The sequence below is a fragment of the Scomber scombrus genome, chromosome 21, assembly GCF_963691925.1.
Source record: "Scomber scombrus chromosome 21, fScoSco1.1, whole genome shotgun sequence".
Classification (NCBI taxonomy): Eukaryota; Metazoa; Chordata; class Actinopteri; order Scombriformes; family Scombridae; genus Scomber; species Scomber scombrus.
In genome coordinates, this window is record NC_084990.1 from 14,186,542 (window position 1) to 14,213,865 (window position 27,324).

A 27,324-nucleotide genomic window follows, 5' to 3' on the forward strand; every position below is an offset into this window, starting at 1 on the left:
GTCAACCACAAAATCGCCACTATTGTCTGAGCTGCAGCTTGCATGAAATGATATCTTGCCTGTGCGCGTGCCTGTGCCATAAACAATACAAAATCATCAACACAGTGGCTGCTTTACGCAAAACTGTCGGACGCGCGTCATGCGTTTTAATCATCTTCTGGGATATGTTACTGTATGTTACTCCGCTTGACATTCCTCTCATACCTCCGCCCGGCCATAGATATCCCACGGGAGTGTGCGGCTGTTTAGGTAGAGAACTTCCATGAAAAACCATAGCTGTAAAAGCACAATACAGTAGGACTACACCATCGGACTTTCTAAGAAAGCTATACTCTGCATTTACATGCGCAATGGGCTGATATCGATGCCCTTGGCTTTATGTCAGAGTTAAAACACAATGCAGACATAATTGATTGTGTTTCTGATTGTTTTTTTGGGTGAACTGTGCTTAGACAGACTTTTTACTCATACCACTGAACTCACATTTCTGACAATATACATCTTTAAAAGATTGTACGGTTCCCTGATGTTTTGCGTTTTTTTGGCACAATTTGGGTTTAGTTTAGGAGGCGCCAAAAGTAAACTATAATGATGTCTCTCAGTGTCACAACTAAAGTAATAGTCTTCCACAACTTATTATAAGAGTGTTTTTACTGTATGTTACCTGGAGGTCCTCGCTTTAGAGAAACAATTAACCCAGCGGTTTCTTGTCACTGCGGTCTAGATGCTGCAAACTGGGAGGAGGTGCGGTGTAGAGCAGTTTAGTAAGAAGAGGAGAGCGCTGTTGTTCCGTCACTACTCGGTCTGTGTAGTCCAGTCAGTGCAGGCTATTTGTCGAAAACGGGAGCGCCGGGTTGCATTCCGCAGAAGTTGTTGACCCCATCACCCCAGTCAGTAAACTTTGGGATTGTTTGATTTTATGAGAGGACAAAAGCGGGGGATAAGAAGGTGAAACTGCGCGCGAATGGAGAAGCACAAAGGTAAGAGGAGGAATTTAAACTTGGTGTCACTTACAGGGACTGGGCAGCTGACTTCTAACCCTCGAGTCTCTCCATGACATTGTTGACAATGTAGTCCTTACGGGCTTTACTCGAACTCTCTCTGAAACTGTAACTCCTGTACAGTACATTTAAGAAATACAAGACAATCGACTCTTTATTTATTTATTTATTTTACATGCGGACACATGAATCCACCCATGACATTCCTTTAATTTTGGATATGAGATCCATTTGCATGTTGTCAGCAGCATGGGTGTGATGTTTTGGCTTTTTTCAGTTTGACAACACAGTAACAATTATTTCCAGACATCTAAAAAATGTATTCTTGTTGTGGTTTGTCTGTGCTGCAAGAGCTTATTGTTTTTTTTTTTATGAGACTGGCTTTGAACACTGGTCACCCGCCACTAATAATCATTTTTAAAATTATCCTTGGTGGTGGGTATACCTACTTAAAATGGACAGGCTGTCTTCTCAAACTAGTGAGCTACCTTTGGGTGACTATGCTGCATCCAGTTGAAACCACTTAGAGTTGAATGCACCCTGTTTCACCATTGAGGATATTAAGATGTGTTGCTTATCTCTATACCACCTCCCCTCCAGGCTCTATGTAAAATAGTTTACACTGTGTCCACTGATGAATTCCAATAGCTGCAACATTGTTCTCACAGCATACCTCGCATTCCTATGGTTATTTGTCCATGAGGGATGAGCAAGGCCATTTCAAAACTTCCTGACTGACATAAACAGAGAGCCAAAATGCTAAAATCTTTATCAGTCGACCATGAGCTGCACCTCACGTTGCTGTCTGAACATCAAAGGCAAAGGCAACATCAGAGGTAACTTAGAAGGGAGGTTAGTTATCTATTATCTGGACCTGACAGGGGAAACAAGACTGCTCTACACACTATGTAGCTCCCCTCACCTTCATTGGTCTGGCAGAGGCTACACAAGTGACTTGCCGGATAAAAACCAATGGCAACTAGTCTAACTGGAATGAAATCACCACAATTGTAAGACACCAGTTATACTGCAATGTTTCTGTCCTCCAGCTGACTGGACAGTCCAGTCTTTTTACTCCCACACTCATTCTTGCTATCTAAATAGACTGTATTGCAATCTGCCAAATACACCCAGAGGTGTTCTGTGTATAATAAACCGGTGAGCGGGATATCATTAGCTGTCGAGGCCTTGGATTGGTCTGTATTCATTTCATTCATTTGCTCCGTCATTTATCCATCGCATGTACAGCTATTTTTAAACAAAAAATAAACATTTTCTGGCTCCTTCTCCTCAAAGATTTTATTGGCTTTAAATCATTTTAATGTATTTAATGTTGCACTTTGGTGTGTTGGTTGGACAATATAACTATTTAAAGATGTGGTGTTTTGGTTCTGGTAAATCTTGATGGGCTTTTTAAACTATTTTTATGACATTTATAGACTCAACAATTAATAAATTCACTGATAAAGTAAGCGTAATCAATAATGTCCCTAAGCACATGCATTATATCTGTATACATTTATTAGATTTTGACACAATTTAATGTGTTTCAGCATTTATGGGGTTGCACTGATTGTCCACCAGGGTAGCCACATTGTTCACTTGATTTCTCTCTATTAAAAAAATAGGTGGGCGGGGACTGCTTCTAGAGCATGTTTCAGTATTTTAATAACCTAAAGTGGTTTGCAGAGGTGAGCATTGCAGCATTGATTATTTTACTATCAACTAATCAGGCTTTGAACCATAAGGAAATGGTTGCACTTTCCAAATTATAGTGACTGCCTTAAGAGGGGATATTAAGCTATACGGCAAAGATGTTTTCTTGCTAGGTGGGGAAAACATGAATAATGAGGATGTAAGTTATTAAAAAAAGGGAGAGCTGAGGGCAGGTAGAGTGAAACCTACAGATGGGAGTTACATAGTGAAAGGAATAAACTGGTGTGAATGGCAGAAATGAGAGCAGGAGTTTACTCTTTTGGCAGCTGTATGCAGCAGCACCAGAGGACACTGAATTAGATACTAACAGCCACAGGCCTTTAGTGTAGGGGGTACAGTAAGGGGGAACCTGAGAAAAATTTCAGAGAGGCCAATGACAAGGCAAGGCATTGTTTAGAATTCTGGATATGCTCTGTGTTTCTTAAACCTGGCTCATGCAGGTTTAATTCCTGAAGCAGCTCATGTGACTGATTCTCACACCTTTTGCCAGAAACAGGGATTAAATTAGGGAAACCACCTGAAGCAGTGTTTTGTTTGAAAGACCTTTTGGGCCATGATTGGATATGTTTGAGAATCATTACAATAGAAGACGTATTTTGGCAGCTCAGGCAAGAGCTGATTAAAGCACTTTTTGTGCAATTATTGGCCCACTGGTCACTTTACCCATCAGCTAATCACTACTCTACATGCTAATGTTTCAGCAAAGGAACAGTTGAATAATCACATTGTCAAAAATCTTGACAGTTTTCTCACATGACTCTGTTTACTCCAACTGTCCTAAAAACTCTTGATTAGTCTGAAAGTATTACATAGATGAATGCTTTCAGAATGATATCCTACAAGAGAAACCTATATAATACACATATGGTATTAATTAAAAGTGTAATTTCCTTAAATATCCCCATAACCCATGGAAGCATTCTTGTTTTTTTGGGGGTTTTTTTGCAAGAACTTCTCCAGTAGGCTATTTATTATCTTCCTTTTCTTGTCAATCAGTGCCCCCCGCTTGTTTTGTTTTCCATGTTATTATGGATCCCACCAGTTTCTGGGTAACACACTGTTCTGGCTTCACATCATATACATCTGGGTTTTACTCAGAAATATGTCAGGATCTTTGATGATGGATCCTTTTCCTTTCCTCTAGCGTCAGCCGTATTCAACAATAAACTTGATTCTGTGATCAGTGCCAAAATAAAATAGAAGACAAATGGAGGCAGACTGACAGACATGGTGATGGACATTTTTGTATCAGTGGATAACTGAGTTGACACCTATGCAACTAACAAAACTAAATACACTTTTATGTTTTGGTACCCAGTTGGGAATGGGTGCAAAATCAGTTTTATGGCATCCAGTTTTATGGCTTGTTATGAAGTTTGGTACAGACAGTCATGTCCCTCTGAGGATTAATTGCAATAATTTAGGTTACCTGAGCTTTTCATCTTGTACCACCATCAGGTCAAACTTCTAATCTGACTATAGGCTATAGGTGAATGTGCTAAACATTAGAGAATGAAAAAAGAATAAATAAATGACTGTTTAACTAAAAATAAATGCTAAATAAATAAATAAAAATAATGAAAAAAATGTGTAAAATAAATAAAACTTAAATAAATAAATGTTGACATAGTTAAATAAATTAGTTTGAAAATAAAAAATAAATAATTTACACATTTATTTATCCATTATTTTTTTGGCAAAATTGAAATGTATTCATTTATTTTTAATCAAAACTGATGTTCAGCTCAAAGCAGCGCAAATCCTGAATACAGCTCCATCAAGTCATTACTGTTGCTTTTAAGAAACATAGTCGTGTTTTTATTATACATTTTTTGTGCACAATAAATAGTTTGTATTATTTGATGCACTGAAAAACCTAAGAAACTTGTTTTTTTAATGTTATTTTCACTCTCACTAACCTTTGTATTAACTGGCATTATAACTGGTGTTTTACAGCAATGACCATGTCAGTCAAAATGAATTCAGTGCAGTCAGAATAAATAATTACGTTGATTTGAGAATAATGTGAATGTGTTGTGACAGTGAGTCAGTCAGTGGGTTTATTGGGTTTGACCTCCCATGAGCTCAGCAAAGGCAGGAAGATGTAGGCCATCAGGGCTGGCATTAGTTCTGCTGGTTCACTTGTATGTGTGTCATGGGTTGTACTTGCCAACGGGGAGCAAGTGTGAGTGTGGGTAATTCAGGAAGTTATACTGGGCTATAAAAATGATGAAAAGAAAGACGCTCTTCCTGCTCTGTGGCAGTAGGGTGCTGCGTGTGAGATCGGCCCTTTTCACCCTCTGGGTCTTGCTCTTGTTCATTTTCAACACATCAAACGTGGCTTTGTTTATTGGATACAGAAGCTCTGGATCAGACCTGTATTGTGATTTTTTTTTAAATTTTCTCACCAGGTACTCTTTTGAAGGAATACATGAGAACAGGAGCTTACACACTTGTAATCATGCACATGTGCACACTCATTGGTTCTTAATCTCCCTGCAGCCCTCCTGGCCACTTATCTGTGGGATAATAACTAAGCAGAGAAGCTTTTATGTGGGTGACTCTGAGGCACCAATGCTAGTTAGTTTTTATTTGTCAGCAGCTGCTTCTGGTCTGTCGCATTCTTTCTCATCAAGCTAAGACTGTGGAAGCTTGTAAAGCTTCACTTTTACTTGAAACATGAATCAGTTTATCACTGCATATTTTATCCTAATTGAACAATGACTGATGGTAAATGCCCACACAAAATGATACGCATACACCGTTCACACCTCAGAGCACCTAGGATGCAGCATTTTACTGGTAGTGAGGTCCTGCAGAGCAAGGAAATGTTTTGGGGGAAGTAAAGAGAGAGTGATGAAGGCAGTGTGCTGCATTAAGAGGAGGTGGCACCATGCAGAGTCTTATGCCTCACGGCCCAGGGCTGACAGATTTTTCATCTCTTCATCTCTGTGTGTGAAAAACCAGGAGGCGGAAGAGAATTGCAGTGTTTTGAACTAGTCATAATGTTACTATAATTTCCTCATGACAAAGATAGTCAACTTATTTATAGCCTAGTGTTGAAACCATCACATTGAGTTTACTGAATGAAGTACTACTCAGATAATCCTAATAATTTATGTCTGATGTAAAATATATATTTAAACCTGCATTCATTTAGGTTTTTTGCCACTTGGGGCAACAAGCTTTAAGCACAACACTGACATGTTATCACCTTATTAAGCTGAACAAAGATGTTAGCAAACAGCTGCTTGTACACTTGTAGGCATCCAAAACATATTGAACAACATTAGCATTCATTTAGAGTCATGTTTTTTTGGCCACCTGGGGAATGTGAGTGCAGTGTTCACTCCCCCTCCTGCTGTGTTTTTGGTCTTCCACAACTCTTAGGGGGAAAATCTTGCGCCGCAAAATTGTTACTGCTACTATAATCACCAGCTAGCCACTAACTGTTTTTGTCTGCTGTGTGGTTCTGAGCCTGCCTGTTTTTGAGAGGGATGAAACCATAGGCTGTATATAAAGATGGCTGTAGCAAGGTGTGATGTCACCCATTGGTTTGCATTGAAGCCAGTTTGAAGGCCAGAGTTGCTGCATATTGTCAGTGCCATCTTTTCTGTTTGCAGCCAGGACCTTCCAGTAAGAGTGTGGGGTGTTGCCTTTCATGCTCTGGAAACACACCACGCTACCTCGGACTGAAGCAAACAAGAGCTTACTGGTACCCCTTTTCCACCAAAGCAGTTCTAGTGCTAGTGCTGGGCTGGTGCTGGTGTTGGTTCACAGTCGGTTCAACAGCGAACCAGCTGAAAGAACGTCACCTTTACGTCAGTTACGTCGCTGCCTTCCCATTGAGACTTGCACTAGCTACTTTAGCTAAATTGTGCTAACAGGTCTATTTAGCTTCAAATCTCTCAAACAGAGCTATAATTTCCAAAATGAACTGCACATTTATTAGAGGGCGTGAATTTAGCGATTGAGACTATATATTATAATAATATCTTTTACTTATTTATAAAAAGAAGTTGAATGAATTGGAGCCAGGGACTTTTTGTAACCAGCATCTAGCAGCCATTAGTGGCATTCCACTTTAAGGTACTTCCACATGGGTTTAGCCTCAAGTTGAGAGAGTTGCAGCTCTATCTGTAGATGTGTCACCATGAGCGACACTTTACATTTAATCCCTTGTTAATATGAAAAAAATGATAAGAGCTGCTTTAAGAGGTAATATTAGAAACTTTCATTTTTCATTTGTATCACCAGTTCACACCGTTTAAGAAAAGTCATTGGCTTTTGACATTCATCTGTCTTAAAACAGCCTTTTTTCATTATTAACATTCCAATACATTAAAACTGTCATACAAATTGAGCCAACAACAGGCCTCAATAACTCCTCTTCAGTATCTGAAAGCATGTTCCAATGAAATACCACTTTAACATCATCCATCGAGCTTTGACAGTATCTCTGTATCATATCATATTAGTAAACAGCTGATTTAGTTTTCTGTGGAAAAGGAGTTCAGCATTAAACTCTAACCTTCTTTTCAACAACTCAACATTCTACTCTATATTACTCACTTCCCACTTCTCTGGCTTTTTTTTGCATACACACCTTTCACACACACACACACACACACACACACACACACACACACACACACACACACACACACACACACACACACACACACACACACGCACACACACACATGCACAAACATACACACATACACGTCACGTCCTAGTTCACTTTTGGGGACATTACATAGTCTTATAAGCATTTCCCTACATTTACCATACTTTTTGGGACATATCTCAGGCTTAAGACCAGTTAATTGGTGGTGGCTTGTGTCCCCAGTTGGGGAAAAGCTGAATTTTGGGTCAGTGGTTATGGTTGGTAGTGCCCCCCCACCCACCACCCCCCAAATGCACACACACACACGTTTCCCTGTGTCACTTTTGGGGAAATTGCAGACTTGCAATAATTTCTTGGAGACCATAACCAAAACCATAACCACTTGCCTAAATCTAAATCTAACCTTTACCCTAACCTTAACCACTGACCGAAAACCAGATTTTTAAAAATGGGGGCATGACTTTTGTACCCAGTTGCACAAGCAGTTCCCAATCAAGTGCTCTTAAGTCTGGTGTGTGTCAGTGAAAGTAGGCTAAGCCATACCCCCCACACACACACACAGACACACACACACACACACACACACAACACACCCACACACACTTCATGTCATCATGCCTCTGAGCCAAAGTGTTGAATCTGCAGCTCAAGCCTCTATCTGCAGAAACTACAGTAACATGCACTGCATCCTAATCAAGATGAAGTTTCTGAAGTAGACCCAGACCCCCTCCTATAATAAAGGAGATTTACTTGGATTTTGGCCCATTAGCATGTTTCGGCTGTAAAACTGCCTGATTTCTCCACGGGCCAAGCTGTAAGTCTGAATATAACAGAGACAGCAGAGATCTAAAGAAAGACTAGAAAAAAAGAGAAGAGTTAGTTAGGAAAGATAAAGTGTGAGAAGAATAAAGCCGAGATTCAATAGTTGGGGCATAGGGAAGATGAAAGAAAGAGGAGAGAAACTTGATAAAGAATGTGAAACTACACTTTATAAATGACTACTTCTTTAAAGCTTTTTGTGCAGTTTTTATACTGTGCATAAATTAACACCATAATCTGTTGCTCAGCAGTTTAGGATGCATCAGTCCATCGAGCAACACTGTATGCATTTATGCCCACAGACTCTTTGTAGTCTTTCTTACCGTTACTTTTCCCTTTTATCTTTTTCCTCATATGACACTGGGGCTTTTGTTCCCTTTCATGTTGTCTCCCTTGTTCTAATCACATTGATCACTCTGTTTAATAATTAATTGTCATCGGAGCATGCCTCAAGCATATTTTATAAGCGGGGTTACTTTTTATGTGCCCATACAAATACAGAAAAAGATAAAAATTTACAATAGGTACAAGTATAGTAGCAATTCTCTATCATGTGCAATCTTGACAAGATGGCAGGTTTCCATTTCAATCATACATATATCAGCTGATTCCAATAATTAGTTCCTCTTTTCTAGTTGAAGGCATGTTAAATAGTGCAACAAGCTGCTGTAGTGTAGTATTTAACTAGTGGATTCTTTACTCTAACGCCTAACCACTGGACAGCCTCAAACTCCTCCCACAACTATTTTCCCCACAGTTTCACTACACTAGTATACACTAGTATAAAATGCTACGGCAGTGGTATATTTTTAATTAGTTTTTCTTCTGAATTGTCTATGAATGAACGGGTGCTTGGATTTAAAGTTTTGCCAGTTTCTATTCTATCTGCTAGTTATCATTCACCTGGTGTTTCAGGTGTGAATCACCTCTTGACTCAGTTGTGCAGTGTTGCTGCATGCCTTAAGGGCCGGGAGTGTAAAAAACTCAGAGGGATTTCCTACAAACACCACATCCCGGTGGTTTTCAAACCCAACGACCATGAATTTTGGTGTAAGTAAAATAATTCTTAAGGGAGTGAGTGAGACCATGCTGACAGCGTTAGCTACATACAGTCCAAGTGCAGTAACATTAATAGCTTGTCTTTTTTTCATTGACTGGTCTACATAATAACCATTTTAGTGTTACTTAAGATATCCCAGTGTCCTCTTGGTTTTTCTTTCATTAAGTGCAAAATCTCAGCCTTTTGTCTGACTTTACATCCTGTTTTCTCCAGATACATGTGTGATAATGATATTTGATATTAGCTCTCATTACAAGTACATCATGAAATGTTTTGTCATACTAGGTGAAGCTTTATATTTGCACTTAACATACAAAATCCATCAACTTCCTTTGCCTTTATGTTAAAACTCAGAGGAATGTTGACCTAATGCCAGAGAAAGGAAACTCTGCATTTTTCTGTTATGTTTAAGGTCCCATCCTGCTTCTAAATAGTTTTTTTTGTTGCATTTTTTTTACTTCTCTCTTGTGTCATTTTGTCTGCTTCTTTCTAAAGTTCCTTCAGTGCTGCTATCAGACACAGGCGGCCCCTTTTCTGAGGTCATCAAGTTGACGCTTTTTTTTATTCAGGTTTCTACGGCAATAACACCAAAACACAGCTTGGATTAATTCAGCCATGTCCATGCAGTCCCTGCCCCACAGCTGAACTGAGCATGCTGCAGGGATACAGACCAGTGCCTGCCAATAACGACAAAATGCTAATCAAATTGGTGTTTAATTTAGGCCCATGCTATTCCTCTGCCATTCTAACCAAAGCAAGGCCAGGCTGGAAGTTGAAGCTGACACAAAGGTCAATGTGTTCCATGTATTTACCCCCAGAAGTTTGATGTGTGACAGCCAAATGATGAGAAAAATCACAAAAAAAAGTATGTCAGTTTGTTCCTGTCTTACTGAAGTAGAAGCACCTTGACTCTGTGTCAGTGTGAAAAAGGTTAGGGTCATTCAAACATTTTCCTGTCCTGTTTAGCCACTAGTTCCAATTCTGCTTCTTGTCATCACTTCCCTTTTAGGTGAAGCTTTAGCTTTTTCATTGGCAGCCACGTGAGTGTACTTAGTGCTTTGTATCATTTGATGTAACAAATGTAATACTCCTACCAATCATCAGTTTCCTTAAAATGGAATTATGTAAGTTCATTTTCTTATTTATTGTAATTGATCTTTTGTATATATCTTTCAAAAAATAATTTCATTGATGAGTGTGCTCATATAAGTAGTCAGACAAGTACAGTTTACAAACTCAAGGACTGAACTTTGTCAAGTATGTTTGAGGAGTTAAGTAATCAGTGTCTGGGGAATCAACTAAAGAGCCAAACAGCTGAAATCACGTTCAAATGAACTCTTAATTAATGCATATCATCAGTAAATGACTATAGCATTGTTCTAAACAAGTTTTATGGGTTTACAGAATGCTACAAGCATGAGAAGTCAACAAAGGAAAGGCTGATTTATTGTCTCTTCATTACTTAAAAAAAAGTGAACAGTGATTTGTTGGTTGTCGGTGCAAAATCAATATTTTTGAGTTATTGTAAATTAAACATTTTTCACAGTGTTCTGATAAATAATAAGTTACTGAAATTAATCAGAGTAATCATGATTGCTTAACTGTTATATACCATAAATCAGTTATTTACTACACTGGCCATATTAATGTGTGTGTGTGTGTGTGTGTGTGTGTGTGTGTGTGTGTGTGTGTGTGTGTGTGTGTGTGTGTGTGTGTGTGTGTGTGTGTGTGTGTGTGTGTGTGTGTGTGTGTGTGTGTGTGTGTGTGTGTGTGTGTGTACAGGAATAGAGCTGGTTAGGAATGAGCTATTGTTGGTGTTTCACAGAGCACAGTGTGTTGCTGAACATCTCATTGGTGAACTGCTTGGAGTGAGTCTGAGTCATACAATTAGTCAAGAGAAACTGTCTGGCCTAAAGAGAGACAACTGCACTGCATCCATATTGGTGCCACTGTGTCCACTGTGATCTGTATCTGGAATACAAATCCACTAAAGAGATGCACCTCTGTGGAATGAAGTCACTGAATGACTGAATGGGTGAGTGGATGGGTTGATGGTATTGGGTGCATGGATGAATAGATAGACAAGCAGACAGACAAACACACAGAACCTGTTATATAAAGGTTCAGCAAGTGTAATGTGGACTTTTTAGCCAGATGTGAAGACAGCAATGTGAGCACATCTGTAGCTATTTTCAACATCTGCACCACATCCCAAAATATGACTGTGATTCAGAGTGTAAAGGAAGTGTCCCAAACAGACCTCAACCAACAGCTCCAAGCTGAACAAGCAAAATGGAGCTTACACTTCAGCGGACTTTCTTGCATCATCATATTGAAGCAGTATTATAATTTCACATTACATCTTGTTTTTGTTTTCTTTAACTCTCTACCCATTTAAAAGAAATCGTTGATCAAAGTCATGAACATGCTTGAAAAGAGCACAAATATTACATCACTGGAAATGCATTTTTCCTAGAGCATGAATAGATATTGTGGGATCTGAGGAGTTGCTTTGAAAGGACAGATGAAGGGAGATGATGTATGAAGATGAGAGAAGACATAATAAGACTTGGTCAAAACCTATTATATGGCTGGACCATGTATGAACGACTGGCTTTGACTGAAGCCAATTTAATATAGGGCCTTTCTCAATACTAAATACACTAAGTTCAAACTTGGCAAGTTCAACTCAGGAGCACAAACTTCCAAGGAAGGGAGGACACGGTACAGTCATATTCTGCAACTGGAACAGCAGTGAACTTGTTGACAGCATGAGCTCAGCTTTTACACAACTTCCTGACAGTGCAGTGACAACATAATCTCAACTCAAAGCAACACCTTTTTTTACAAAATAACCTAATTGACTGGGAGATACAATAAATTATCATATTCAATCTGTAATGCAGCTATAATAAAAATCAAAACTGTTATGTAGCTTAATAAAATAAAATGAAATGTATTGTAGACTGATAAGTTAATTTTAATATACTTGTATTTATGTAAATGTGGTGATATATATACATAGAGCCAAAGAGGCTCTATATGTTGTTCTGTCCAGTAAGAACATGAAGCTTCACTTTACTTTCAGACAAACTAAGTTGTTAGATTTAATGTGTGAGACCAATTTATCTTCCAAAAGCAACTATTTCATTTATCAAAATGACATGAGACATTAGAGTATGTGTTAAATTACCAAACAGATACACAGATCAGTTCGTTGAATCTTGTTTTCCCCCAGATGATGACAGATGTTGTTGCCGATCATCTCAGGGGTTGGGCTGCCAGTAGTTGAGATGACTAGCTGGCCTTACCCAGGAATCAAAATGGTTGCTTCCTCATCTGACTAATATTAAAAATCAAAAATGATTCAAGTGACATTAACAGTCCTACGATGAAAATGACAACAGTTTTTAGCCTGACTCAAAATCTCTGAAATCACTGCAGGTTGGTGCGGAATACACTCTTGGATATTTGGCTGTCCTAAGCAGGAGCTGCCAGCAAGTTACACTGCCAACAGTGTAACTTCATCACTCAGTCATGACTCAGCCAGCCAGCCAATCAGTCAGCCAGTCAGTCAGCCGGTCAGTCAGTCAGCCAGTAAATCAGTCAGTCAGTCAGTCAGTCAGTCAGTCAGTCAGCCAGCCAGCCAGTCAGTCAGCTAGTCAGTCAGTCAGTCAGCCAGTCAGTCAGCCAGTCAGTCAGTCAGTCGGCCAGTCAGTCAGCTAGTCAGTCAGCCAGTCAGCCATTCAGCCATCCAGCCATTCAGCCAGTCAGTCAGTCAGTCAGTCAGTCAGTCAGTCAGTCAGTCAGTCAGTCAGTTTACAGGGCTGGTCCTGCTGTTGCGGTCCAGCCAAAAAGAGGCCAGTTAAAAGAGAGAAAGAAGAACAAACCAGTCACACAGAAAAGGCAAAGACATGCTAAAAGAAGATTTGAGTTTGTTTCTGCCATTCAGATGATGTCAGTGATCACTTGATGGTTTGGTGAACACGCGAGTGATGTACAATACTCACTACTGTCTCAAGTCACCAGTTCAAACCCAATTGACCCCTTATAAGAGATTCAAGAGAAATTCCAGGCACAGTCCTCTTTTGCTTAAAATGTCAAATAATAGAAAGCTGTCATTTCCTATCTGCAGAGCTTTTGACAAGGCACATTTAAGGTGTTTTGGAAACTTCTGTTGTCCCGATGGTCTTTTTAACTTTTTTTTATGTCCTTGGGTTTTGGTTTTGTTTATGTGCTTCTTATTTTAGGCACTTCTTTTGGCAGAGACTTGGTGGGAATGCTAATTAGATTCATGTCTCCTAAAATTCTTCCAGCATCTCTTCAAGACTGATCCCACAAAGCAGGAGTGTAGTGTGTATCAGCAAATCTGTTTAACCTGGAAGCAGTTTGATTGAAATGAGAGGCCATGCCTGCCTTGTTAATTAATAAAGTGAAATTCTTGCGCTCGTCTCTGCTCAAATGTGGCCTCTCAGTGTTGACTCAGGGCCTCAAGCTACTCTGAACAGGAAAAGCTGCCAGGATCCTGACAAGACCCTCTTGTTCTGCAGAAGATTTGTTCTAATTTAACAAGGAGTTTGGCAGTCAAGTCCAATTCCTCCTCTCCTTTGAATGAAAACATGACATGGCTTTTTTGATTGCAGTCCTATTTTTGTCTTTATAATGTGGCTTGCAGATCCTTTAGTTTTATTTCATTGTAAATCCCCATAGCAGTCAATGTTGGATATCACATACATGTTCTACTGTTTAAGACGCATGAATTTTTTCTATATAGTTAACATTGACATTTTTTTCGGTAAAATCCCTTCTTAATATATTCCTCATCACAGGACAGTCAGAGGCTTAGCGGCTGTGTTCGATTGCTGTTTAAGATTACAAACTTAAACAGCTACAACTGTCGTTTGTAGTTCTGGTGCACAGATGGATGCACAAGTTGACATGCACGCAAAGGCATGGGTACACTGTTGGTTATTTTTGGAGTTGCTAATAAAAAGAAGGCCACATTCAGTTAAGATTTCAGCTAAATTGAAATAATGAGCCTTTGCGACCACAGCCAGGGTCACAAGGTAAACAAATGGAGACAAGCACAGATAGAAGTTTACAGTAGGTAACTGCAGTAAATATTTGTTATATGCAATCTCGGCTCTAATGGTTTGGCCTTTAATCGTTGTAATATGGTGAATCGCTTCAGCAACTGTGGAAGTATGTGACATTTCATCACTGAGAACTGGGAAATGTAACAAAAGACTGGTTTTAAACAAGTCCCCATAAGGGTCAGTCTTCCTTAACAGCTTCATTCTTCTGCCTTAACCTAATTAGGCATAGCAAATACACCTTATTGGTTTGACAATTTATCAGAGCACTTTATCGAAAGCCATAGACGGCGATATCTCTAGTATGGGAGAAGTCAAACAAAATAGGGTGTTTATTATTGTTAATGAAGCAAACCAGGAAGTACAACCTTAGGCATGAGGAAGACAAAATTCCCCTTGTACGTTGAGTAGGTGTTTGGAAACTTTGACTGACTTCTACTTTCACTGATTAAAAAAAAAACTGTTTCATGCTGGAAAATGTAAACTTTATTTCATTCTTATCTGCCCTTTTTACTGTGTTTTATTGCATCAGATTAGTAGGAAACACTGTAGTAGTCTGGCTCTCTGATGGTCTCTCAGATTCCTTTTCTACAGAAGTGAATTGTTTATACTGTGGAGGCTGCGGTCACTCACTGGATGTGCTGTGGGCATCTGGCCAAGCCTTAGCCCACAGAGACAGCCTGCTACAGACCTCCCTGTCCTGTCAGCTGACTCCGTTTCCCAGGGTCCCCCAATCCAAAAGGCCATCTGAGTCAATCTCTGCAAACACACAAGGAGGCGAAGCTGGAAAAATGTTTAGATTCATGCTGAGCAGCCAAACATCAGCAGCTAAACATCAGCAGCTAAACAACTATTAGAAATGTAATGAAAGTAAATGTGTGTGGTTTTAATCATTAACGTTTCAGCACATGCAGTAGAAGAGTCAGTAAGTTTTTGAGAGGCTTTGTCATTGTTTAAGCTGCTTTTGCTTTACATCCCCTGTGTGTGTCAGTGTGTGTGTGTATCTATATGTATCCAAACCAGCGCTGTTTTCCATCCATGACCACGGGGCCTCTCAGCAGTAGTTGACTCAGCTTGAGTGGGAGTCATTAAAACAAACCAGCTTGCAATAGCTTTGGGAAAGCCTCTCGTCATTTCTGATAGGCAAAGCTTACACGGATCTGACACCTGATGTTGCAGAAATCTTTCTCTTTTGATGGATCCTTTGATTTGTGTGGGAGTGTAGAAAGGAGAGGAGAGGGTATGAATGTACTCCCACCCTAGGGCTCATTCAGTGATCAGTATGAGCCGGAAGGAGCCACTTGAACAGACTAGCTGAGCTCAAACAGAGATGTGCAGTTTACTATCCTTACATTCCTTAGTTTTCATTTTAATCTGGAGTTGAGTTCACTTCTTCAGATTTTCACGAAAATAACATTGTTCCTTTCTAAAAAGTATGGTTTTTACTTTTATCTCAATTTCATTTTCAATTACAGCATTTTGGTTTCTGTGGCTACAAAAACTGATTTATCCCGTGTTTCAGGTTTAAATAGGAGGTCATTAGTATGGATCTGCACATGTTAAGTCAGTAAATGTACGTAATGTATAGAGCTACTGTATGTTTAATAGGATTACCACAGACTGTTATCTGCCATTCTTGATTCACTACGACCAAAGGATTTACACTGCACATTGTGGATTTCTGGCACATTTTCCCAAGGAGCATTGAGAGGGGAAGTCTTAAGCAACACTTTCTAAACAAGATAATGGCAACCGTAGATTCCAGGAAGCTACTGACCAAAGCCAAGAAATTGTCTGGCACATAACATCCTGTAAAACTGGATTTTTTTGTTTTTGGTTATTGATAAGTGGATTTTCCAAAATGCCAAATTATTCCTTTCAGTAAATATTTTTATTCTTTAGATCTGACTTGTTTTAAGTTTAATTCACTGTCATAACCTTGCTATTTAAAGAGTGCCTCAAGACCAGACTGAAGAGCAGTGTTTTGCTGCCCTGTCTGGCTGAAAGTCAGCATCACCTGATTGGGTGTGATCGATACTGTGCCCTGCTGAACCTCTAACGATACCCACCAGTGATGTCACAGGGTCCTTGTAGTACACCTGTACATCATGTACAACATATGCAGCAAGGTCTTATGTTAAACCAATTGAGACCAGAAAGAAAACGATTTTTACTTGTTTAAAGGAACATGAGAATTATCTTATTCGTTGTACTCTTACTATTCATATAAAGCTGATGGAGGGAAATTTGATTTGCTAATTGAGTTAACTTATTTACATTATCATAACTACATTTGACTTTGTTTGCACTTTTTATTTTTAGCATTAGTCAAGTGGAAACTTGCTATGGTAAAGCATCAAAAACATCTAAAAATGGTGATGGCATTGGGCTTTCGACTCTGGTTTTTTTTAATACATTCCAGTGTCTAAGAACAGTATGACACCCCCCACCGGTATCTGCCCCACCTTTTCCTTTAATAAAGTCTTTCTTCTTTATCCCCCCTCTGCCTCACACACTGAGGCCCACTGTAGCAAGGGGCCTATTCACGAGGCCAAAAGACAGTGAAGGGAAACACAAAGAGCTCCCCACACTGTGGAGAGGGCTGTGAGCTCAGCGCTGACCCCTGAAGGATGTGTGTGGGCTGCACCCAGACACTGTGGCCCCGCCGACTCCTGCCCAGGCTCCACCCACCTCTGGACTAGACCTTTCACTAAACCCGTACAACTCCTAAAACAACCTCAAACGAGGACTGTCAATAGTAACTACTTGAAGAGAGATGAGTGAATGACATAAATTCTCAATGGTTACAGACTGTTGCCAATAAAAAAAACCTCTGAAGAGTCTCTCCCATGTAAAATGATGGCATGCAGCATATGGCTTGAAGCCCAACAGCAAAACAGTGAGAAGGAGCAGCTGAAATCAGTGTTAAGAGACAAGTACTTGTGTTGAACTCCCTGCTCTCAGCTATAAATTAAAGTATAATATTCTGAATGTGTCTGCCTGGAAACTTCACAAGCTTTATCACTCATGGCTTTTCTTTTTCTTGTGGATGGTTATCGTGACAGATCTGAGCTAAAGCCATTGTTTTAAAACTCCCCTACATATTTTCACGCCAAGAAATGTGTAATAACATTTAGCATGAAAGAATTTTTGTTTTTGCTATACCTCTGAGACCCTCTTCTCTGTGTGTGCTTCCAGTGCTGGATCAGCTCCTGACGGAGCTCCATCGCTTCCTGGTCATCCTGGACAAGGAGACCCTGAGTGGGAATGCCACCGTCCAAAAGGGCCTGCTCTCTGATCTCCTCCAGTCCTACAGAACTTCAAACGGTATGAAAGAGTTTTTCAGTTTTTCAGTCTAGAAATCATTCACTGTGGTTACATAGTCTGCTGCGACAAAGTAGAATATGTTACATATTTGAAACACCTTTTTAGCTTTGTAGCTTGAAAAACCTCAATTTTTTATTTTACTTAAAATCGTCCAAATGTTGATTACTTTACTCTTTATCATGAAGTTTTGGTATTAGTCATTGATTAATCCACTGTAAGACAATTTTTCACTCAATAACTACTATTTAATCGTGTCATCACTTCATTTCATTCATTCTGTGCATGTTCATCTTGTCAAATAGCGATGACAACCCTCTTTTCTGTAATGTTGGTTTGTAAGTTACCAAGTTAGTTTTTGCATTTAATGGCAACATAACAGGGATTTTTTATCAATCTGGTCAGGTATACAGGAAAAGAGTAGCCTGCCCCGCCTCACCATAGGGTGGCACAGTGGCACTTTACAGCAAGTGGCTCGTGGGTTTGAACCCACCATCCAGCTGGGGCCCTTCTGTATGGAGTTTGTACATTCTCCCCGTGCCTGTGTGGGATCTCTGTGGCTACTTCAGCTTCCTCCCACAGACACAAACATGCAGTTTAGGTTGAATTGTGATTTCCTGTAGATGTGATTGCTTGAAAGTGTGAATGTTTGTCTGTCTCTCTACTCTAAACTACTTGCAAGGTCAGCTGAGAATGGCTCCAGCTCCCCTGCAACCGTCGAGAAAATAAGGGGTATAGAAAATTGATGACTAGATACTTGAAAGGTTAACTAGTTATCCCATTAGCCTATATGCATTTAAAATATGACCATTTGTCACCTGTAAGACAAATAGGTATGCTTTCTGCTAAGATTGAGGCCATCTCCAATGAGATTTGGTCACAGGCATTTCTTCAATGTAATTCTTCCTTTCTGACATATCCTAATGTTCTGGTTGTGATAAGTTTAACCACAAATGTTTAAATGTGGGTTTTAACTGGCAGTTAATCTGCCTTTATGCAAAGCACCTTATGTAACATGTTGTCATGCCCTGTGGTTCCCACAATTCAATGAGTTTACACTGTCGGCAGTTTGACTAATGAGAAGCTATCAAGCAACCCAATGTGGAATTATTTTGCTATTTTAAACTCTCAGTAACCACCATGTAATAATGATACTCTCGCAGGCCTCTATTATCAAATACATTTGGGGTCTTTTATCCCATTTTGGTTGCTGAAAACCACATTGTGGTGACTGAATCAAACATTTTTGCCTACATTTCTAATACCACAGCATTAGGAAATGTAATATAAGATTTTCTTGCAAAATTATCAGATGGCCATTTTTTATTGGGTGGATGTTTGCGGTTATTAGTTTTACACTTGTAAGCAATCTAAAAGCAAACAAACTGCCTCTTGCTACATCATTAAACGATGCATGACCTGTTAAAGTATTCTGTCAAACAGCTTAAAGACAAGTTTATTTTTCCTGCTCACTGGCTCTGACACTTAACATGAAAATGGTGAACTGCTGGTGGGCTGATGTGATTTATGGTGGTTGGAAGTTGCATTACATACCAGCCTCAGCTCCTAGGTGTGTGGTTAATTGAAAATAATGACTGAAACTCTGCTGGTCCTTCAGAAACCTGAGCTATATGTAATGTAGTTAAAAGTTGAAGAGTTATGAAAACATTAGACTGTGTCCAGAACTCATACCGGCCCAAAATCTTTGATTCATGCTAATCCTTGTAATACCAATTTCTGTTAATTTCTGTTAATTTCTGTTCTGTCATTTTTGGATTGAAAAGGCCCATGAGTTTTTTCAACTCCCTCTGTGTCTTTCTCTGTCTCTCACACACTGACACACACACAACTATACACCAACACACACAAGCAGTCATGCTTTTCCATGTTCAGGTCCTGGACTCGTCTCTCCATACTTCCTCTCCTGGCTCCAAGCTGTATCATTTTTCCGAAGCTGCATTTATCCTCTGGGGACACTCACTTCCTTTGAGCACCAGTTTATAAATAGCATTTCAAGTCCGTTCCCCCGAAAATCTGTTTTCACTGTACAGGCAAAACATCGTTTCCTTCTGCTGCTGTTTGGTTTCACTTCGCAAAATCTATTTCAAAGGAGAAACCTTCTCCAGAGTATCACCCAAGGTTAGAGTTTTGTTTGATTTCCTCTAAGGGTATAATCTTAGTCAGCTAAAATATTCAATTCAATGAAACAACACTCCTTAAAACTTTGCTACAGCTCTGCAACAAGGTTACAGTAACCAGCTGGAGTCTTCTGTGCCAAAACCGCAGCATTTATTCAATGACAAAAGACATTCATTTAAACTGTTTATGTGGCAAAGTTATGGCAATGTGTTCGCCAGCTTGTAATTACTCCACTATGTTAGGAGCAACATTAAACCAAACACATGCCTTTTCTCACTAAGCTGTCTTCCATACCGACGTATGACATGAGGTTTCATCATCTCCTCGTGATGCCTAAATGTCCTGATTGCTCACATCGGCCCATAAATATTTATATTTGAGTGCACAGAGTGGTCAAGTTGAACCTCTCATAGCTGTCCTGATCATTTGTCTAATAAGATTCAGATCCTCTCCCCATGTGAAACATTTAATTTCTCAATTACTGTGCCGTTATTGTTGTCATAGGAAAACATAGCTATGACAATAATGACATTATTAACTTAATTTCCCGACCCAATTTCTTTGGATTGAGAAATAGACGTAGTGTCTGACTTTATAAAAGTTTCAAAAGTGGATAAAACTGTAGCTTTTGTTTTTTGTAACAAAACTGTACAATGTCCACACCTAATTCTTCATGCTGAGATGAAGTATAAGTACTATTTACTCATAATCCCCAGTCATATTGTAAATTTGTCTGAAGTGCAGACCGGTCTAAGAAGATGCACAAAGTTCAGGAGCTGCGTTGTATATTTAGTTGTACGATCTTGCAAAACTTCAAAGATAGCAGTGACACAGTGCTCTATCTGTGCAGGCAAGGAGTTTTCTGACTAATGTCCGATGAATGCCTGCTGCAGTAGGAGTGGGTGTCAATAATGGGCTCATCTGTTTGCACAATGGGCCACTTGTTTGGGTGAAGTCCCCCTTTAATCCTAGACTTCTCACAAACATGATTAAAGTTTGTTTGCTACTTTCCAATCTGTGCTACAAGTGAAAGGAAAGTATGCCTTAGGAAACTCCTCATACGATTGTACACAGATAAATCACATTGTGAATTTGCAACAGAGCGAGACAACTTCAAGAAATGAGATAAGAAAAAAGAGATGAGTAACAATTTTGAGAACTGCTCCAGTTACGGTAAACCAGAGATTAAGTTAACATCAAAATGAACTTTTATAACATATAGGTAAAGTGTATCTCCAGTCTTCTACATCATTAAAATGAAATTTAATTTCACAACTAAGCAGAAAAAACAACAACAACTTTGTCACTGAATGTACAGTAAAGTCAATGTGGACACATTTTCACAATGAAATTCAGAGGCTTCCAGGTTCTCGCCTCACCAAAGGTTTTATTTAAACAGCACTTCTCTTCTCTTCTTTACAGGCAGCAATCACATGTTTATTTTCAGTTTGATTAAAGCTAATATGATTACTGTGTCGGAGAGCCATGCATGGAGCTCTGTGCAGTGGAATAACTGCATGGACTGAAGAAGTGCAACATTTTGAACAACTTTGGACAGTTTCATCCTTTATCAAGTTGCCCCCATCCTATTTTTATTCATCCCAAGTGCATCATGTACAACAGTATTTGTAAGGATAATGTAACTCTGTAAAAGCTTTTGCAACACATGACCTGACTTATGTGTCTAGTGTTTTGGGGCTATTTGAACAGCTACTTCTAGTTCTTATACTTCTACGTCTAGTTTATTCTTTACTAAAGAACCTTCATGAAGTCTTTGCTGAACTGTTCTTCTGTCAGCCGTTAACAACCTTTTGCTGTTTCTATGCAGGTGCTGATGAGGAGTACATCTACATGAACAAAGTCATTGTTACTGGAAAAGACAAAGCCAACAAAGGTGTGTGTTTCAAAAGGTTCCTCTCCAAAGTTTGATACTGATACTTGGTGTGCATTTTTTTCCTGAAAGGTTCCTGAAACTTAATCTATAACTAAAAGGATTTTTATCTTGCTGTTGGGACAAGGGATAATGGCAAAGCACAACATTTTTAGCATGCATGACATGAATGGCAAAATCAGTATCAAACCCCGGCTGTTACCATCTATGTCATGCAGTTGTTAATATATATCAGTCTGAAATATATCAACGACTGTTTGACAGATTTCTATTAACCTTATGCACAAATTCATTTTCCTCAGGATGAAACCATTCTTCAACTTTTGCTATTTTTGTTTTTGGCCATGAAATATGTGAAATATGTAAAGTGCATCCATAGTGAATCCTCATGACTTTAGTGATCCCTTATCTTTTCATCTAAAATCCCCAAAACGTCTAAATGTGTCCAGTACCCTGATTTATGACTAAATATTTGCAAGACCAATGACATTGCATCAGTCTCAGCTATACTTTACAGTGTTTGGTGCTAATTAGTAAATGTTAGCATCCTAAGATGTTAAGCTAAGACGGTAAACACAGTATTATATCTGCAACATATCAACATTTCAGCATTGTCATAAACCTTTTAGTTAGTATCATACGAAATTGATTTTCATCTTTAATTATCTCCCTTATCTCTCCATTTCACACTAGCCTGGCTTGGGTTTTGAAATGCATTATATCTGTAAGGGATGTTTCTTGTAAAATGATATCTGACAGGAACAAACCTTTTAAAAAGAAGTCTCCCACTTTCTAAGGTACTTTAAGGTTATCGAAGTCGGTCAAACGCCAGTGCATACATAAGTTATTGCTCCTCATACTCAATGGGATGAGTCAAGTCAATAGAAGACAGACGCAACAATCTCCAAGCTCCCCACTTCTCAACCACCATTTCCTTTCTGCTTCTTAGCAGAACCTCACCACCTTAAACTGACCTATTTTGTTTGGACCCTGATGAAGAATGTGGTTTGAGCGAGCACTAGACTTATCACACATATTTTCAGCAGCGACGCTAGCAAAGCCACAAGTTTGCTTTCACAGAGACTATAGAACTGTGGCGGCCAAGATGTGAAATATGAAGTGTCTCAATAATTGATAGTGTGACAAACCTGCACTTTCTCTTTCAGTTTAAGTGCAAGAGAAAGGCATTATGTTAATATACCAGCCAGCAGAAAAAGACAGTTATCTTACTTATAGTTATCTCAATGCAATTAGTTGCACAATCAGTGGGAATGCTGACAGGTACTTCAACTAGAAATGTTGCTTAATGGTCTGAACAAGAAGTCAGCAAACTATCATCCACAAGTCCAAACCTTTTTTGTCTGTTGCTGTTTTATGCTTAATATGATGTAAATGAGCTTTTTTTAGACAGAGAAATAGACACTGAGAAAATGTTAAAGAGAAAATGTTAGAATCTAAGTCAAAGTCACTGTGTCAAAGCTTTGTCCTTGTACTTCTATGTAAATTTACATATAAATATTCAAGTAGAAACAAGAAAGTAGGTGAAAGGTTTGAGGATAGAGGAAGTGGTAAACAATGGGATACCAAGTTGCCACTTATCTTGGCAGAGATATACAGTACATTTTCCCACCCTGGGAGTCAAAAGATTACAACATATTTGTGAGGAATTGCGGGATAACAGAATGGAAAGACAGAATTGACCCTTTTTGTCTTTCTTTCTTTTTTCTTTTTAGCTTTAATACCGTTTATTTTATAAAGGCTATTTCTAATATTTACTTTTTTGTTGTTGTGAATATGTGATAATTTGATCCCTTTGAGAATCATAGAACATTCAAATGAATCAATCTGAGAAGGAATAATCTGGTCACAACTCTCAACAAATGCAACGAGTGATGACAGGTCATAAGTATATAGCTTCATTTTAAAGAAGTTCCAAAATACACTTAGTTGGTTTCTTGCCAAGACTTAGATGAGACGATAGATACCACTCTGTAAGCTGTACACGAAAAGTGAAACTATAGTCAGTAGCCAATTAGCTTAGCTTAGCATAAAGACTGGAAATGAGATATTAGCACCTCTGAAAGCTCAGCAATAAACACATTAGATATCTGTATGCTCAGAAACCAGGCCAGCTGTCCCCCCCTGTTTCTAGTGTTTATGCTAAGCTAAGCTAACAGTCAGATATGAGATGATCAATCAATCTTAAAAGCAAAGCATATATTTCCTTAAAGAATTCCTGTAAAGGGGTCACAAGTCAGAAAGGTTGTGAAGTACTATGTGCATAAGCGTCAGCCATTGTTAATTAAAGGCTAAATTTACAAAAAAAAAAACACACTTCTTTCATCTCATAGGCAAAGTCTTTCCCAATTTTCTTGATCCCAAATGTGGTGCTGTGTGTTTTGTATAATAGGATTGTTGCTACTCTAAAAATACTTCCCTTTGATTTGACTTATATAGTCACTGTGATTTAACAATGAAGGGTCTTGTGCTCACAGTGAGTGGTAGGGATCCCATCATCTTGAAATAGTGTTGAATGGAAATGAATTGAATTCTGACCTGCATGCATAGAAAACCAGTTCTTTCATTTATCCATATTTTCCATATGTTTATTTTATAACAGTCAATATAAATGTAAGAGCTCATTTCTGGTGTGCACTGACATCCTACTGTATACTTTTATGGCCTAGATGACAGAACAGATGCCCTGGTCAATGGAAAAGCAGCAAAATATGTCCCTGTCCCACAGAAGAGCCTACCTGAACTGCCGCCCCCCAGAACAGTAAGTGATTACAAATTAATTCTCTCAGTATGGATTAACGTAACGTAATGTCAAAAGAAAAATTCCAACATTAAATGTAACTGACAGTATTTTGGTCTTTTGTTACAGTAAGTATAATACCATCACTATGCACATCAAGTATGCAAAATAGAGTACTAGGATTAATATCACATGTTGTCAGTCCATTCTCACTCCATTGGTTTTTAATATACCGAAAAAATGCAGTCTGTGGCCAAACAAGCTAAACACATTTCCCACAATCCTTAAAGTCACAAGCTAGAGGCTATGTGAAATGTATTCTCCCACAGAAACAGGTATTTAATCATTCATCAACAAACCTGGTAAAGTGAGGGTTTCAACAGTGTATGAGAGAGTAGCTGTGGTGTTTTATGTTGACTGGGAGGTTAGTGGCTCCTGAATTGGCCCAGTGTGACTTCAGGAAAAACTGAAGGGATGAGAGGTTTAAAACATCACGTCAGTGCCTTTGAACTTTATACACATTCACACAAGCACAGTGGCCTCCCCTAATATAAACTACAGTAGCAGCTGTTGCTAATCAGGACAAATACTTGGTGTCAGCACGTGTGCATGTGTACGAGTGTGAGTGCATGTGAAAGTGAATGTTTTAAAATGAAGAACTTTTTTTGTTAGTGTTGCAATCTCCAGAATCCCTTAGCGTCAGTGTTATTTTTTCATTCTCAGACTTTAAAAACCCTAAAAAACATTATATTGTTTTTCAGTTGTCATTTCACAGTTGTGATGTAGTTGCCACAAATCCCTCAGATGTGTCTGGCGAAGGAATTTCTTCTTCCTTTCCTTCTGCACCCAACCGTGGTATAACCGGTCCTGTCTTGGGAAGCCTGAGTAAACACGTCCACAGTGAGCCACTCTTTGGAAATCCCTTCATCTGCCTGTAGGGCTTCCATCCATCTCCAGTGATGGTGTATTCAAGAGTTAGCATATGTTTCACTGTGAACACAGAATCCCCCCTTACCATTGCAGTGAACAGTGCCCCCTTGCTGTTTATGTAGTTTCCAGGCATGGCTGTCCACTGGCCTGTGGTAATATTGTAGGAGTCCATTAGACAACGCAGGAAGTCGTCACTAGGCCCGTTGCGCATCACATATAAATTGTCCCTGTGTGCTACCATACAGTGGCCATAACTTTGAGGTTTTATCATGGTGGTTGCCAGTTTCCACTCATCTTTCACTGGTATATATTCATAGATATCTGTGGTATCCGGTGGCCTCCAGAAGCAAACAAATATCCGACGTCTTGCAACAGCGCAAGCCGCAGATGCAACCGGTCTTGGTGCATGTTGTATAAATGTCCACTTTCCTTTATCAGTGTCGTAACTCTCTGCTGTGGAAATTGTTTGTTTTTGGAGCTCGCCACCAATGGCATAGAGTTTGCCCTCGTGTCCCAGCAAGGTGAAATCATATCTCGGTTGCTGGGGTCCCGGAAGAGCAGTCCAAATCCCTGACTCCGGGTTGTAGCAGAAGCTGCTGTCCACTGTGTCCTTACCATAACCGTAAACTCCCCCTACAATGTACAACCGATTGTCAAGCACAGCCACACCGGCCATGGAGGTGCTACAGAGAGTTGGGAGGTTTGTCAGATGCTTCCATTCTGCCTGTTTTTCATCAAGGTAGCAAACAACCCTGAAGGAGTCGTGTAGCAGTTCCATTGAAGGAGAATGAGTACCTATTGCAATATAAGTAGCAGGCGACAGTGATTGAGAATATCGTAGCAGGGTTTCAGGGATTGTACTCTCTGCTGCTTCCTTCAGATCATCGAAAGCATCGCAAAGGAAAAGAGCAGCGCTGTGAAAGAGTGTTTGCAACCCAAAGATGGAGGCTGCATGGTAAAGCAAGAGGCAGTTGTTTGAGTCAATAATATTACAAAGATACTGCTCCAAACATGCAACCTGCAGGAAAGCAGCACATTCAACAGCATCTACAAGCTCATCCGGATCACTAATAGTGGGAAGCTCCCCTTTGCAGACAGAGAGAGCAATAAGGAAACCCCTTGCAGGCACTCCTCCCTTCAGGCAAAGCTCGTCCTGCTGACTTTCTCTCATTCCAGAGTGAAAGAGGGCACAGAAGTAGCTGCTGTGCCTTGCTAGCAGGGCCCGCTCAACAGTGAACCAGCTCTCCTCCACCCTCACTCTCACCCAGCCCGCCTGGTGCTCTGTTTCCTGCAGATCAAGGGTCGTATTCTCGGCATGAATATCCTGGGTAGGTCCCAGGCCTTCAGGCACTTCCATGATCTCTTAAACCTTTCCCCTTCCTAAAACAGGCTCTCAAGTGGCATTGCAGGGACAAGTGTGTGACTCGATTGTAGATTAGCCATTTTTTCCCCAGAAGTGGACGGTAAATAAAGGTTTGCGAGAGTTCCATTGCGTCCTGTCTGCATGGTCTGAAAATAGAGTTGTACTATAGATAGCAGCTGTGCAACTTGTGAGCGTCAGGCAGGGAAAGGGAAACAGTTGACATCCACAGCAAGCGGCGCTGTGGCTGCTGGCAACTGGTGATTATCATAACCAAAATATGATTGGCTAGCTTAGGTCTTGCTGAATTATTCATGATCACATTGTCTATCAGCGTTAACCCCAATTTAATAATTTCCCTTTCATGCACTTTTTGTGTTTTGCTTATTTATAGTTTGATATTTTAATTTGGTTACTTGCAAACATTTATGCATACAAAGCGAGGGAAAAACTAAACCTGGCACCAAAACTATGGTGTGTATTGTGGAGGTCAAATTGTTCCCATTTAAGCAAAAAAAAAAAAAAATCACTTGACAGATTTTGCACATATTGTATTTATTTTTCCATTTTAATTCATGGTACTTCTTTTTAGTTTTAGTTTTC

At 39.5% G+C, this 27,324-nt stretch overlaps 2 protein-coding genes across 2 annotated transcripts in view; one reads left to right on the forward strand and one right to left on the reverse strand.

Moving 5' to 3' along the window:
• Positions 1-724: 724 nt before the first annotated feature.
• The window catches only part of afap1l2 (actin filament associated protein 1-like 2), a 40,817-nt gene continuing 14,217 nt past the window's right edge, over positions 725-27,324 (forward strand). The window contains exons 1-4 of the mRNA XM_062442504.1: positions 725-980; positions 17,518-17,646; positions 21,611-21,676; positions 24,361-24,452. Coding sequence (XP_062298488.1) covers positions 965-980; positions 17,518-17,646; positions 21,611-21,676; positions 24,361-24,452 — 303 coding nt within the window. The 5' untranslated portion in view covers positions 725-964. The remainder of the gene's footprint in view (positions 981-17,517; positions 17,647-21,610; positions 21,677-24,360; positions 24,453-27,324) is intronic.
• LOC134003342 (kelch repeat and BTB domain-containing protein 13) lies at positions 24,270-26,910 on the reverse strand. The gene has a single exon (XM_062442505.1). It carries the CDS (start codon positions 26,716-26,718, stop codon positions 25,201-25,203), a length of 1,518 nt encoding a protein of 505 aa, XP_062298489.1. The 5' UTR covers positions 26,719-26,910; the 3' UTR covers positions 24,270-25,200.